The 15,695-nt window shown below is 44.9% G+C and overlaps 2 protein-coding genes and 1 long non-coding RNA gene across 7 annotated transcripts; 2 read left to right on the top strand and 1 right to left on the bottom strand.

The window, feature by feature from the left end:
* Positions 1-498: 498 nt before the first annotated feature.
* Positions 499-8,420, bottom strand: LOC130540002 (uncharacterized). 2 transcript variants are annotated; one of them, XR_008954279.1, is made up of 3 exons: positions 5,903-8,404; positions 3,305-5,578; positions 499-2,236 (listed from the first exon to the last, which is right to left on the bottom strand). It is a non-coding gene; the product is annotated as an uncharacterized LOC130540002 (long non-coding RNA). The 2 variants fall into 2 exon arrangements; XR_008954280.1 differs by lacking the exon at positions 499-2,236 and having other exon boundaries at positions 3,570-5,578; positions 5,903-6,114; positions 7,189-8,420.
* A 67-nt stretch (positions 8,421-8,487) lies between these two features.
* Positions 8,488-10,770, top strand: LOC130539998 (B1 bradykinin receptor-like). 3 transcript variants are annotated; one of them, XM_057058816.1, is made up of 3 exons: positions 8,488-8,713; positions 8,901-9,075; positions 9,245-10,770. In XM_057058816.1, exon 3 carries the CDS (start codon positions 9,247-9,249, stop codon positions 10,345-10,347), a length of 1,101 nt encoding a protein of 366 aa, XP_056914796.1. In that variant the 5' UTR covers positions 8,488-8,713; positions 8,901-9,075; positions 9,245-9,246; the 3' UTR covers positions 10,348-10,770. The 3 variants fall into 3 exon arrangements, with proteins under 3 accessions (XP_056914796.1, XP_056914795.1, XP_056914794.1); XM_057058815.1 differs by having other exon boundaries at positions 8,901-10,770; XM_057058814.1 differs by lacking the exon at positions 8,901-9,075 and having other exon boundaries at positions 8,490-8,713.
* Positions 10,771-11,006: 236 nt separating this feature from the next.
* On the top strand, positions 11,007-15,153 carry LOC130539999 (psychosine receptor-like). Of its 2 annotated transcripts, none has more exons than XM_057058817.1 (4): positions 11,007-12,491; positions 12,705-12,984; positions 13,364-13,409; positions 13,574-15,153. In XM_057058817.1, exons 2-4 carry the CDS (start codon positions 12,960-12,962, stop codon positions 14,547-14,549), a joined length of 1,047 nt encoding a protein of 348 aa, XP_056914797.1. In that variant the 5' UTR covers positions 11,007-12,491; positions 12,705-12,959; the 3' UTR covers positions 14,550-15,153. The 2 variants fall into 2 exon arrangements, with proteins under 2 accessions (XP_056914797.1, XP_056914798.1); XM_057058818.1 differs by having other exon boundaries at positions 13,116-13,409.
* The last annotated feature ends 542 nt before the right edge of the window (positions 15,154-15,695 follow it).

Below are 15,695 nucleotides of genomic sequence, written 5' to 3'. Positions count from 1 at the left end.
GAGCTGCAGTTAGCAGTTTAGAGAGGAGCCCGGGGGTTACAGGGTCACTGTGTGTCAGCGCCTGGAGCTGCTTTGATATAATCTTTTATGCCAGAGCTCACGCTGCCTCCGAAGGCCCTGATGGTGCAGAACAGCTGTGAAAACAATGTCTGAGTGCAGTTGTTTTGTCTCAGATCTGGGGGTTGTCGTGAAATGTGGAGACAAGGGGCAGGATCAGCCCCGCTGTCTGGGCAGAACCCTAAAGAGACGAACCCGAGAAGACAGGAAATGAGTATTTTGGAGTAAAAGCCTGGCCGCCCCCTCGTCCAGACATGTACACTACATCACACACCAGTCAGACATGGCTGACAGCAACAGACTAAGCTGTCATCTGTCCCCAACATCACTCGGAGGCCTTAAATGCTTTCAGATGTAGGGACGGGAAAACAACTATTTAACAAATAAGAGCGCTTTGAATCTCAACCTTTTCAACTCTAATGAAACAAACAGACACTCGAATTTGCAGTGATTTTTAATAGAAACCATTCAACAAAAGTTTGAAATAGCCACTCACAGACTTCTGGTGCCACCTCAAGACCGCAGGATTGTATTTGTGGCGCTCTTTCCACTGTAAAACTACATAAACGCAGCTGCTGCGTGTTCTCAAAATAAGGCCTGTTCTGTGTTTGGCCAGTATAAGACGAGACTGCTGTATTATTATTTTTGTGCTCGGTCAATAAATGAAAACTACAATACAACAGAGATAACTTAATTTTCTCTTTAAGTTCTCTTTAAGCTGCTTTTCCCTCCGCTTCTCCCGACTTCCGATGACAAAGCGTTGCAAACCTAGTGCTTTTAATGATTTCGTTGTGTGCTGGAGACGTTTCTTTTAACCACGAGTCTTCTAAAAAAAATTAAAAAAATAGGTTTTGCAGCATTTCCTTTGTCAACAAGAGGGATTACAAACCGCTTCATTACCTGCGCAACACATTTGCAACTTCAGCTATCATCAAAAGTGCAGTAAGTGCACTTTAATAGTACTTTGGAATGCCAGCATAGTCACATGTTCCCTAAAGTTGTGCTTCCTCTCTAATGACTTGTAGTGTTACCAGCTACCACTACGGTGGCTGTTTGTGAATGACTGGTAGTGATAATATGCAGTGAAATGAAAAGGACATGAGAGGTGTGCTGAGACCTGGAAGGATGGTGTCTGGATATTTGACACTCTTTTCAGGTAGTGACATTACACCAGGAAATGGAAGGGCACTATGTTGGTGAAATTCTGATCCGACCTTTAGGGGTTGCTTAGGTTCCCTTTTCAGCATTGCAGGAAACGTCTTGAGAACTGAACAGGAAGAGCAAAGACGCCCCCCCCAAAGTGAGTTACGACATTGCCCAGATGACTTTTTGTGATTTTGATCTTGTATTTCAATGGGGGGCAGATGAGGAAGCGAGCATCTATCCGTTTTGCAGCGGTAGGAAATCTGATTATACAGTATGGCATCATTCGATTAGCCGCGTGCTAACGGCTGCAGCCTGAATTCAGAACTGCTCAGGTTACATGGCTCGGGCCTCCTCTAAAACCACCATATATCGTTATATAACATTTAAGAAGAGTCAAAAAAGCAGAAATTCATCTGTGCATCATTTCATGAGCAGTCACATGAACGGTCATGCATTCGTCACATCATAATCACGCGAACATGACACCATAATGTACTTTTAGACACTAGCGACTTCTGCCTTTGGTGATTCTAACTGACTCTGGCCTCAGCCTTTGATGTATGTAAAGCCTTAATGTCTTCCAAACTGCTGTGCTGTTAACGTCGTAATTGTGTCTCCCAGATAAATGAAGCTCAGATAGGATAATAATGACCCGCCTGATGATTAAGCAGCAACATGCAGTCATTATGTCTATTAGAGCAACAGCCTAATAGACCTGCAGAATCTCTGACAGCGTTGTTTAAATGTTGGTTATTCTTTACACGTGTCGGCACTGACATCACCCAGGAAGACAAGAGTCATGCAGCAGGAAATTGGGAAATGATTCAAGAATCATGGCCGAGGCTTCCCTGAAAGGCTGACGTGTCTGGGACGATCAACTTATGAGGTTTGGGACAGAGAATGGATGTTCTCCCTGTTCCAATGTGGGTGTTCTCGAGGTACTCTGCCTTCCTCCCACAGATTCTGTCTCCAGGGAGGATTCCTGGCTCTCCCATGACTGCTGGGATAGACTCCAGCACCCCCCTCTGTGTAACTAAACAGGAATAAAAAGTGGATAACAGACAACTCATCGGTGAAATTCAGCATCTATCAACCTGAAATGTTATTCATTGGTAGATTTGGAGTAAACAGTGAAAATGTCAGCTCTCTGTTTGGTTTTCGGTGTTCTACTGTTGCTCAAAGCTAAATTACACCCTAAAGTGAATTTTGTCGGCACCAAAGTCTGGATTTGGACCTTGTAAAGGGCAGACTCCCTCATTTTGGTAGACCCACAGTCCGCCTCCTCCCATCCTCAGTGTTATCTCTGAATGATTTCCAAGTGGGATTTACATTTCGGCTGTAATTTCCAGGACTCGGGCCTCTATAGTATCATCTTTCCTACAATGACAGAAAGAGCCGCTAAAGGCAGAGATGGCTCCATCAAAAGACGCCTCTGCTTGATTGATTGACAGCTTCCACTGAATAGACGCTCAGGATTAAATGTACTAAAACATTTTTTTTTACACTTTTCAGAGCAATAAGGAAGTTGGCAGCTAACATTCATGTCAAACTGTGGTGATATTTCTAATTTACGTTGTAGCTTGAAGCTAAACTCGTTTTCATTTTATTAAATGTCTATAAGTCACAATGGACATTATTGAAGGTGTAATAAAGTGTAAATAGTGGTTATTCAAGGAATTACATTATTATTTAAAGGTCTAATTAACATCTATTGGTGAGTCTGGATACCTTTTGGAATTAAAATGATTTTAAGTGATGGATTTGTGTGTAGTGTGTTGAGTTTAATGTATTTGATCCTAAAAAAATGGACTGAAATTCCATGATTGACAGCTCAGTACCTGTTTGCCTGGTAATAATGTAGCTTTAGATTAATCAAGATCCTGCCTGATGATCCACTCAGTGTTCAATGGTCAATGTGCCGACATGTCAGTATATAATAACATGTTCCGTCATCCAGGTTTGAGCTTTTTAAAATGCTAGATTTGGCCTTTTGCCCGAGCACTGAATGAATTTTGCATTGAAATTTCATTGAAAAACGTTGCTTGAGGTGTCTGGACACGCTTGCATTCAAAGATCTCTTCTTTTCTAATGGAATACAAACCCGAGAAAAAGCCACTCCCTTGATCTTGATGAACACCCACAGAGACCATCTCAGGCAGGCAGAAGTAGGATGGAGAGAAGTGCAGACTGCAGGATGACGTTTTAGGTCACATCGCTGCCATTACTGTTTCCTTTAAGAGAGCAAGTCAGACGCGGACAGAGCGCAGTGAAGGGAGGGCACTGGAGGCGCTAAACAACCGACCGTCTCAACATTTCTCATCTGGATTTATTCAGGAGAAAATGACTCTTCAGCCCACAAGGTAAGCTGTGTTTGGTTCGGACGTCCGGGGACGGCTTTATTTTTTAAGAGGAAAATCAAAAAGGGTTGAAAAGTTATAAATTGGGATTGTTTGTTGATGTAAAACTATACACAGCACAACAAAATAGAACCAAGATAAACTCCAAAAGTTCTTTCTTCTTCTCAACTTTCCATGTCAGGTTTGGTGCTTTTGGATTTCTGCAAAATATGTTATTAATTTAGAAAATGTCAAACACATGGTCTCAGCGAGAACTCGGGTTACAGTTTTGTGGGCAGCCACTTTTCTTTTGTCGTTCCAGCAACAAAAGCAAAATGCTCTCTTACATTCAATCGAACAAATATTAAAAATCTACACTTGAACTGCCAGTTCAGGAGGTCCTTCAGAAGGTTCTTGGCCAATGTGATTATAAAGATGTTATCCAACCACCTCAGATCTGGGAAACCAGCCTGCAACTGCTATTGTTATTGCTGATGATAAACACTCCGTGACTTGGTGGTGCACAAGTGGACGGAGACGCAGAAAGATCTGCACTTTCTAAGGTTTAAAACCAAGACCCTTCCCAGGTTTGCTCTGCTTTAAGACGTTGTGGAGGTGCTCAGAGCGCTGCAGCTCAGTTAGCGCAGTAATTGCACAGTAAGTCAATAAATGTCAGCAGCTGGAAAATAATGAAATTTGCAAGTTTGACTGATGACGTGCTTTTCATGTAGAACTTGTGGCTATAATAAATAAATTGTCCTTTTAAAGTATTTTGACCAGTATATGTAAGAAAAGTTTGAAATAGACATTTACCTCATTGAGTTGCTGTTGTTTGAAGATCCCAAGGCTGTTTTTTTTTATCTATCTGCCTTGTGTCCCTCACAGCCTCCCCTACGTCAGCACCACGCCGCTGCATGGAGACCAGAACTACACCAATGGGACCGAGTGTCCAGAAACAGATGCCTGGAATTGGCTGTACACCAACCAGCCGGTGTACATCCTGATCATCACCGTCATGGGAGTCGTGCTAAACGTCTTTGTCCTGATGGTTTTCTGCCTGCACAAGAAGTCCTGCACCGTGGCCGAGATCTACCTGAGCAACCTGGCGGCCGCCGACCTGCTGCTGCTGTCTTGTCTGCCGTTCTGGGCTGTCAACATATGGAACGGCTTCGACTGGCCTTTCGGGCTCTTCCTGTGCAAAGCCGTCAACCTGGGCATCAAGATGAACGCCTACAGCAGCATCTACATCCTCACTCTGGTCAGCATAGACCGCTATGTGGCCCTGGTGCACACCATGTCCTACGGCCAGATGCGGAGGCCCAAATACGCCAAGTTGGGCTGTCTGCTGATGTGGGGGCTTGGGTTCCTCCTGTGTATCCCCACGATCATCTACAGGACGGTGGAACACTTCCCTGAGTACGGCATACACGCCTGCTTCCTGGATTACCAAAACCGCGCCTTAGAGCTGTTCTGCGACACCCTCCTGGTGGTGTTCTGCTTCTTTGTTCCTATTTCCATCATCTCGTTCTGCACCTATAAGATCATTCGTGGGCTGAAGGTGAAGACCATAGAGAGGCTCAATGCTGAGAAAACGGAGAAGAGGGCCACGACTCTGGTGCTGGCGGTCCTGCTGGCCTTCCTCATCTGCTGGGTGCCGTTCCACTTCGTTACCACGCTGGACGTGCTGATGCGAGCCGAAGTCCTGAGCGGCTGTCACCTCAACAACGTCCTCGAAATCGCCAACCAAATCTTCACCTACCTGGCCTTTTTTAACAGCGTCCTCAACCCCATCCTCTACGTCATCGTTGGGAAGAATTTCCGGAAAAAGGTCCGGGAAGTCTTCAGCCAGTGGAGCAGCAAGAAGGCTGTCAACTCCGAGTCGACGCGATCCAATCTCTCCTCCACCGTGAAGACAGTGGCCTGAAATGTGAACCGCAGTTCTTCTCAGGCCACTTCATTATCTAAGGATAATGTAATAGTAGTGTGTCTTCTAAGGGGACCAAAGATCCTGGCTTGAGTTCATCTCAGCTTGTTCTGGCCTGAAAGGGAAAAAAACAACATTTTGTTAAAGTGAACGTCATTAGCTGACGACCAAAAGGCAGGACCTTTCTGAATATTGATCTCTAGATTACATGTAAACACAGGTTTCATGCCGCTTCGCTCAGTTGTAAATAGTTGACTTGTAAATGAATGTCCAATAAAACTTGAGAGTTTTTCTGTTACATTTTTGTGATGCGTTTAAATGAGCCCAACCTTTTTTCCGGCTTGCTTGACTCAGTCTCTGAGTCAGAACCAGTAGTCTGTCAGAGATTTTCCAGCAGTGACACACAAACACACACACACATGTGCGCACACACACTTACACGCTTCTTTTTGTTGGCTGTGTGCTCTGGAGCTGTCGCAACACACCGCTGCTCTCCCCACGCTGCAGTGTTTAACGGGCCGGTGTTGATTCAGCGTGGGCTGCGGCCGCGGATACACCCTCAGTTTGTCTGCAGAATGAAGGCATGTTTGGCCAAACAGGAAACCTTCGTTGGGAGTCAGCCTTCGCCACCGTCGCTGGAGCTGGAAAATGCTGCGGAACAAAAACAGGCAGACGGAGTCGGGCTGCAGGGTAGAATTACTGCCAAAAATACACCGATTGAACAACTTTCTTTAATGTCAGTCTGGAATATGGTGACAGGAAGACGGAAGGAGTGTGTCCAGGCTTGAACCAGTAGCTTGGTCGGGTCTGGGGACCAGTAAACTACAGTGTTGGAACACTGCTGAGAGGAGAAATATGAGCCTCAGTTGCCAAGAACAACCACAAGGGCCGGGCAATGAACCATCAGAACATGTATAGAACCACATGTTTAGACCCAACTTGAAGCTCCTGCACGGTTGATCCCCAGCATCTGTGATGCTTCACGAGTGTGTCGTTTTCCACGGTGATGATTTTCTCTTTCCCACAAGGGTCTCTGCAGTGGTCTCACACCACAGCAGCATCCTTTTCCCCCCTCAGACATTGTTTGGATGGAACCAAAGCAACAAATTTCATTCTTTGGTTTTAAATGAAGATTCTGGCAAGATCCTCCTGTTTGTTTTCTTAATGAGAAGATTGCTCGTGTAGCCACAATAGAATAAATTCTCTGTATTTTTAGGGGCTTTTTTTTTTTTTTGGAGACAGACTTATTATGAAATAATAAAAACTCTACTAGGACTAACAATTCTAACCATTTATTCAGGACCAGGACCAAGGTTAAAGGGTTAAAGGTTCCCTCCCATTCTACTGGATTTTGTTAAAAATCCACACAGGAATCCCAACAGTAGTCCAAGAAACTGTTGGCAGAGACAATAACACAAGAATTTTGAACTTGTGTTTATAACTCTTATTAGAGCGAACCCTTTTAACATGGACATCTTGCACATTTCTGCATAATTTGTAACAAATTCCTCACAGCGAAACCGAGTTATTGTCTCCTCCTTGGTGACTTAAATGTTAGCGAGCAGTCAGGCAGCTGTTAGAAACACCTGAGCACATCTGGAAGTGAGAACCTTAACATAGAAGAAGGTGTGTTGAATTTCTACAGAACGGTTATTAAAAAAAATAACTCATAATGCTCATAATTAGAAAAACTCGAGTAAAGTAAATAAATAAACAGCAGTCTACCTGTGCTCCAAGACCCTCCCACAGCTCCTGGTGTATGCTCTGATTTTCACAACGTTAGCATAGCTTTGGCACCTCTATGATGTAGGGAAGGGATTTCACTGTCACGTACAAGAGGTTTGAGCCCACCTGGGTAACAGTTACCTGCTGCTACAGTCTGTATGCTAACATTAGCCTCTGGCTTTGCCTGTAGCTGATCTGCAACACCCTCTATGTATTTCAGGTCAAGTATCTGCTGAAAGCCGAATGTTTGGGTGTCTGGCAGCGGTGCAGAGTGGGATGATGTAAGAATGATGATCCCCATTCTTGAGGATCATCATCACACAGTCACTCCTCCGATGAGCTGTTGCAGACAGCTCACTGTTTACATCAGCTTTTAAATGCTGCTCAAAAAGTGGTGGTTAAAAAAAACCCACATACACCCTTGAAACTTTTAGCTTAAAGCTGTAAGCCAGCAGGGCGTGGCAAAAAAAGAGTCCTTACTGCAGAAAATTGTTTATTAACTACCATTCTATGCTTCTTTTACTGTATGATCCTCAACTTCCTGTATTCCGTCCTTTAAAATAAGCTAGGTGCTCTCAGATATAACTTACTTGACCTTTGACTCCATGTACTAGCAGGATTTTAGTTTGGTGGAGCTTTCCGATGTTCTCTTGCTTAGTTCCTACACACATAGTATGAGAATACTTCATACAGAAGTATTCTGTAGCTCCTCTAACGTTGGTTCTGACTCTGGGACTGTTCCTCAGAGAGTATTCAAGTTCGTCCCCGCTCTTACGTGGATGGATTTCCTCGCACGAAATATGATTCCTGTACGACAAGAAGCCAGAGAGCTGTAGGGAAAACGTCAATGCTTGTGTTGACCGTAAAACGGACGCGGAAACTCCGTTGTTTGCTTTTATAATAAAACTTCTCATGACATCAGATGAAAAGATATGTGGTCTGTGTGACCCTCTTTTGATGTTTACATGATTCACAACATTTACAGACAATTGCTCTGTTGAAGAATTACAGCTTATAACCCGTAGACAACCTTCTACATGAATGTGCACGATCTTTACGTAAGTCGCCGCCTCAAAAATGTTGTTTAGGTATAAAAGTTATTGGGTTGGTCTCACGTTAAGGATATTCCATCCGCTGATGAAAGTTGTTGACAGTTTTATCTGGTCAGCTCCACTTTGGTGCGTTGGCAGCTTCAGCTTATCTCTAAGACCCACACACACAACCCCCCCCCCCCCCCCCCCCCCCCCCCCCCACACACACACACACACACACACACACACACACACACATAAAATTCTGACTCTCTGATAAACAAAATGATGCATTGAAGTTCTCGGCCGGGGGTGTGGAAGAATGCAAGTCTGTATACAAGAAGGCCGGGAGTAGATCTCTCCCCTCACTCTCTGTATGTTCTTACCACAAGCTCAGTGTATACGCACACATACACACTCACACTCACACACACATGAGCTGGGTTCCAGATGCATCTTCTTGCCGCCACAGGAATCTTTCCCGGTGATCTTTGGTAAGAACTTTTTAACTTCTCTACTCAGCGGTTTGTTTCTTTTGGTTTCACCTTTATGGATCTGACGCCTAGACGGTTGTTTCTGTATTTGTTGGAATCTGTTGCTGACTGGTTCTTGGAGTTCTGGCTCCCTTTCACCCTCTGGTCTCCTCATGTGCATGCGTAAACGTGCGCATGGTTCTTCCAGGTGAATTCTTGAACGCGCCCGTCCGTTCCTTCGTTTGCTCCGGTCTTGCATGCGTGAAAGGCTGCACGTTGTCGCTCGCGACTCTTCCAGATTCACCATTACAGCTTTTCCGTCACACCCTGTGCACGTGGGCGGGCATGTGTAAACAGAATCCGGTGCCGAACTTCAAAGACAGGTAAACACAGGCTGCTGGCTTAAATTTCAGCTTCCGCATGAGTGAAACGCGCAGAAACCCGTGAGATGCAGGCATGAGGGTGAAAACGTGCACGCGGGAACTGTCTTTTTAAAACATTTTCAGTGTGCAGATGTTTAGTGATGAGTCACGTCTGGCTGTTCGCTTCTAGACATGGAGGTGGAGGAGTTTGCACCTCTGACCAGGCTGTGGCAGGAAAACATTTCCATCCCATCCAATTCCTCAGACCCTTCCCTCCATGAGGAGTGGGATCTGATCTATGCCATCATCCCCCCCTACATCTTCACCTTATGCCTGTTTGGGCTCCTCTTTAACGCCTTCGTGCTGCTGGTGTACCTGATCCACAAGGACCGACTGACCGTCGCCGAGATCTACCTGAGCAACCTGGCGCTGGCCGACTTTGTCCTGCTGTGCGGCCTTCCGTTCTGGGCCATGAATATCCTGAACCAGTACAACTGGCCTTACGGGGAAGCCCTGTGCAAACTGGTCAACTCGGCCATCGCGGTCAACTTCTACACCAGCAGCTACACGCTGGTCATGATAAGTGTGGACCGCTACCTGGCGCTGGTGAAGACCATGGAAGCCGCACGGCTGAGACGGACCCTCTACGCAAAGGTGATCTGCCTCCTGCTGTGGTTGTGGGGCCTCCTGCTGAGCACGCCCAACATGCTTCACAGAAAGGTCAAGTTCATCAAGGAGCTGAGGACGACGGCCTGCGTGCTGGACTACAGTCATGGAGACGCTTGGAAGCTGGCCCACCAGCTCCTGATGAACGTGGTGGGCTTCTTGGTGCCTTTTCTGGTCATTCTTTTCAGCAGCGTGAACATCCTCAGGTCTTTATCGGAGAGGAGAGAGAGCTCCGGCTTCCGTGACATCAACGACAGGAAGGCCACGGTGCTGGTGTATGCCGTCACGCTGGTGTTCTTGCTGTGCTGGGGTCCGTACCAGGTGGTCGTCTTCCTGGACATCCTCAGCGATGCGGAGGTGCTGGACGAGGCGAAGTGGTACCACGCTCTGAACATCGCCGCCCAGGTTTCAGTCTACCTGGCCTTCCTGAACAGCGCCCTGAACCCGCTGCTGTACGTCTTCTCCGGGCAGTACTTTCAGAGGAAAGTGCGAGACATCTGCAGGAGGACCCGGCACAGCCGCAGAGGTTCGGACATGACGACCTTTCAGCGCTCCGTCGTGTCGGCTTACATCAACAGAACGGAGCAAATAAAGACGGTGTTCATCCCCAATGAAATGGTAACCTGAGACTGTGTCATCATTGTATCCAGGAAATGAGACTCCTCACATTTAATGTGCAACAATTACGCTTTAATAAAGTTAAGCAGCACTATTGGAGGATGTCGGACATTCGATTCCTGGAGAAAATCTGATAATGGACGCAGATTTTAGGATTTCAGCTTCCATTAGGACACTCTGCTGATGTTTAATGTCCAAAAAAACACAGACGACAGCACCAAAAATCGTTCAAACTGTTTGTTTGGACTCGAGTCAGTGGAAGTTTTTATTCATAATACTAGTTTAGAACGCCAGACTACTGAGTCCATCAAAAAATGCAGTTGTGAACTCTAAGGACCAAATTTATGCATTTTGATAACTGCAGAGATGTAAAAATAAACCTTTTCTGTGACCCGTATGTTCTGAAAAATACACATTGTCTGTGAAACTGAACATCTGCTTTATTTAAGTGTATTTATTTTATTTTTTTCAGCTCTCCCCAATGCAGGAAACTAGGGTTAAATGGCTTTTACGTTATTACAAAATCAGATGGTAGCTCTTAATGCAGCTTAAAAGATTCATGGAAAACTCTGCATAAAATATTTGGCTAAATATTCTTTTTACTGCTTAAGAACGTGCAGTTTAGCTTAAATGCATTTAGTTTTCTGGTGTAAGTCACTGATGTGTCTTTATTTTGTTGTGCTTGATGCTCTAATGTGAAATCTAGCAGCATTTTTTAATCAAAGGTGATTTTTGCCACAAAAAAGAACATTTTTGCCATTTAATGTCATTAAAAATACTCTATTTTGCAGAGCTGAGACCTGTTTAATCTCAGGCTTTTGCAGAAGAGACATATATGACAAATATGCTTCAGAAGATCCATAAACAGAGTTATATCAGTGTTTATCAAAATTTAATGCACACAAAATGAGGGCATTTTCTGAATATGATACATCTAACATCTACTTTTACCGCAGAGATGTTCAAAGAAAGTGACAAATGCAAAAAAAAAAAAAAAGGGGGGGGGGAACTGTTTTGCTTGCATGCAAGGTCTTCAGCCTGTCTGAACCTGACGTCGTTTTGTGGGCAGAGCTTCGACCCTGCAGGGCCCTTAAACTTTCACGCTCATTCATCACGAAGCTGCCGCCAGCTCACTTCCATCAGCGTGATGCTTTACAGCATTTCTCACTTTTCTTTCTGATCTCGTGACTTTAATAAGCCAAGTCTCTTGTTCTGCTGTTGCACTTCTGGGCCTCTGTAAATGATGGATTGCATCCATTCACACATGCAGCCAACTGTTTCCAGGTGATCTGTGAATGACTGAACGACACTGATGCCACCTCCAGCTGTGACACGCCGCCTGTGCGTGAAGAGCCTCGACTCAGGAGTGTTCGCTAATTTAGAAATGCATCTGTGAGAGAAAAGACTGACTTTTTGCATATTTGGCCTTCCTCCACGGCGCCCTGAGCCTGCGACTTGTCTGGAAACTTCCTCAGGGACGTCATTGAGAAGAGGCATCACAAATTTTCTTATATGGTCACACCAAAGCGATGTTGCACCCTGTAACGTCAACAGACCTGAGGTCAAGCGCATGGAAGTGCTTGAGGGAGGATTCGCTGCTCTAAATTGTTGATTTTATGTTACTTGTGGTCCAACTTTCAAGGTTCTGAGACGGAAGCGATTTGTCAATAAGTTGCTGTAAAATTAGAAAATGACTTAAAATACAAAACAGTTAATTTTCTTTTTTCCTGTTTTCATCCATGTCAGTTCTTGTGTGTCATTGTTTTCTTTCTTAGTTAAGATTGTACACTGATTTAGCGAAGCTCCCCTTTTAGAACACTTCCTCTGTTAATTAGTGTTATTTATTCTCAGATGTTAATTTATTGCAGTTCATCCTCATCAGTCGTATTTGGATTGAAATATCTCTGAAAGAAATGGGGAAAAAAATGACAGTATTTATAGTGTTTGATCTTTACGAACCAGCAGAACAGCTCTGCTGTTGCTTCAGGTAACTGACGTCCGTATGTTCCCAATCATGCCGCAAGAGGGCGGTAGAATCCTTCTTATAATGTTATGGCTGATTTGTGTTTTAAATCTTGACCACATGACGCTCCCAGCGAGGCCAGTGGACCCGTTCCAGTGAAAATACCAAATGTGATGCTTTAAGTAACAATGTAAGTCTAAATTATATAGTAATGTTTTGTAAAAGACACCCTTCTCGAGGTGATAATATAGGTGACAGGCCTGACTTTGCTTTTCCCATAATTGAACGCCAATTGGACGTATGTATCTGTTTTACCTATTCTTTTATGTCATTATTAAAACATACCCATTGTCTTTCCAGTGCTACTATTTCTGCTGTTTGTTGTATGATGTTTTGACTCAAGGTCACCCTCAAGGTCACCCCCCCATCATCGGAGTCGACAGGGTTTAACCTGTGCTTCTGGATGCAGTTTGTCCCCAGTTGGCTCCCCCAGTGTCCAGAAAGTGAAGAATCCCCAGGCTGGAGACAGACCAGGAAAAGAGCCCAGCTGGCAAACATCTGGGGGCCACACATCTGTTATTGTTCCTGACCTGGCTCAGACTTCCCCATTGTGCCCACTATGTCACCGGAGGGGTGAAGGAAGCATGTTGAGGAACAGATGGTAGAAAGGCTGCTCACCAAAAGTAAATATAATAGCTACCAAAAGGCTTGGTTTACTGATAATAAAAAGAACCCCCCCCACCACCACCACCTGATTTTTATGCCCTTTGTTTACATTTACTGTAACACAGAGCTCTGACTGTGGTTCTTACAGTTTCTTCCTCCTGTGGGCAACAATAATCAGACCTTAACCTGCATCTGTATTGACAAACCAACCATAAAAACAGTCGATGGAGCATCGAAATTAAAAGCTGCTGTGTCACCAGCACCGGTAGTTTGCTCTATCACGTATTTAATGGCACTCGGTTGTCAGGGGCAACAAGGGGGTTACTGCCGCTGCCTTTTCCCTTTTCCCATAGTCGACTGAATGAGCCTGATTCTTTTTTAATGTGGCCGCCTCAGCGAAAGCACCTTTTATGGACGAGACACTGTCAACAACAGCCACAACGTGAGTACGGCTTCACATTTATTTAGAGCGGGTTTGAGCTTCTGCTTCTGTTTAGATGCAAAGTTATAAACTTTTAGAGCTTCAGCTAAGTCCGCAAACCTCCCACCAAGAGCATTTTTTTCTTAGATTCTGTCACACCTTCCCTTTGCCCCTTTTTCAAAAAGGCACGGGCACATCATCGCCACGCCAATGGAAAACTTGTCCCTGGAAGAAAGCTTTTTCGAGTGCTACGTGGATGACAACACATCCAGGAAGAGGGGATTTATGTTCTTCTACATATTCGTCATCGTCCTCACGGTCCCATCCAACGCCTTCGCCCTCCACGTGGCCTGGAAGCACATTAGGAAGAAGAACGAGCTTGGCGTGTACCTGTTCAACCTGGCGCTCAGCGACCTGAGCTTCGCCGCCGGCCTCTTGGTGTGGTTGGACTACCTGTGGAGCGGCGTGTGGGTGCACGGAGGCTTCGTCTGCATCCTCTCCATCAACATTCTCTTCACCAACTTTTACACCAGCGAGGCTCTGCTCTGCTGCATCGCCTTCGACCGCTACCTGGCAGTGGTTCATCCGTTCAAGTACATGGTCTGCAGGAAAATCACCACGGCAACAGCCGTCAGCGCTGCCATTTGGGTGGCGGTGGTCTGTTTCAACGCCACCACCATCACCTGGGACGACTCCTACCAAGAGGACGGCAGCCACTCGCTCTGCTTCGACATCGTCCTCCCCATGTCAGATCACCTGGCTCGGATCAGCTTGGCGCGCTTCTTTCTGGGCTTGATCGTCCCCGTTGTCCTGGTGATGTTTTCCACCTGGAGGATCTACAAGGCGGTGGGATCCAACCAGGCCACAGAGGAACAGGAACGCAAGCAGATCTTCAAGCTGCTGACAGTGGTCCTGCTATGCCTGTTGATCTGCTTCGGACCGACACACGTCATCATGCTCCTCCAGACACAAGTGGACGACTGCAGGAACGCAACATGGCTGCTTTATCTAAACAAGATCAGCGTCGCCATCTCCATCCTCAACCCTCTCGTGGACCCTTTCCTCTACTGCTTCATTACCAAATCGGGGAAAGCAAACATCAGTCAGCTCATTCTCTTCTGTAAAAAGAAAAGGACACGCAGAGTTAGCGTTGAGGTGTAGAACGTTAAGTTACACTGAGACACACGAGGCTCGGGTTTAGTCCAAAAGTCCATTTTTTTAGTATTACAGATGATGCCAGTACCTGGATTTTAGCTGGCTTCTGAAATGCAGTTCTAAGATAGCAAATTAGTTGGGTTTTTTGCACAAAAGGAGCCAAGCATTCAAAGATAAAACATTTCCATTCAATTTAAATACATAGAAATATGCTGACAGATCAGCATAAACATCAACTTTACAGAATTCAGAGGGAGTTGATTTGTCTCTCTGAACCACATCTCTGTTCTGCTATGCTTTTGTTTTTAAGAAATAAGTGTGTTTCCATTCAAGACAGTTTGACATCATTAAACAAATGAAACAACCCTTTATTACAATGCTCACACATGCAGTTGCTTTTATCTTCGCCTTCAATTAAAATGCAAAGCAATAAACGGTCTGTTTACTTTGTATGTATGCCTGAACCTTTATCAGCTGTGAGCCACAAGGCATCTGTAGCGCATTCTGTTGACCAAAATGGGTCAAGAAATAAGGAAATAGAAATGTGAGGACATTCATCGTAAAATGTGCTGTATATTGTAATTGGAGATTAAACTCATCTCACTGCTCACTCCTTATTTAACCTTCTCTTTCCCACTTTGACCCCAGACTAATTTTCCATGTGTGAAAATCCACCGCCGTTCATCCTTGCGACAGCCAGTTTAATCCTGATTTTCTTTTTCTAATTTGTTTGTTCAGATGTCTACATAGTAGTAATTAGGGAATGTGATGCCCAGAGTCAGCACGCTAACGTTAAATTAATGGTAGAGTTTATACCTGGAAGAAATGCAGTTAATACGGTTGTTTCTAATAGAATTGCATATTTAGTGGTGAGTGTTTGTCACAGGAAAATGTTGCAAGGAAAATGAGCGTAATCCAAGACTCCTATTGGGCAGGTGTGGATAAGAGCAACAATACACTGAGTCGGGCATGAACGAGCCCTCTGACCATCTTGAAAGCTCTAAATGAGCTTTATTGTCTTTATTTGCTTGCAGGGTAATCCTGGGGGATCCCCACCACCACCTGTAATTAATTGTATTGTTTGAGAGTCACGTTTTCAATAGCAAAGGCTGTTTATTGCACTCATCCATGTGCGTCCTTGTCCTGTTTCAT

Source organism: Takifugu flavidus, chromosome 16, assembly GCF_003711565.1.
Source record: "Takifugu flavidus isolate HTHZ2018 chromosome 16, ASM371156v2, whole genome shotgun sequence".
NCBI classification, from domain to species: Eukaryota; Metazoa; Chordata; class Actinopteri; order Tetraodontiformes; family Tetraodontidae; genus Takifugu; species Takifugu flavidus.
The sequence above is the reverse complement of the archived record's forward strand: the minus strand, read 5'-3'. Positions and strand labels throughout refer to the sequence as shown.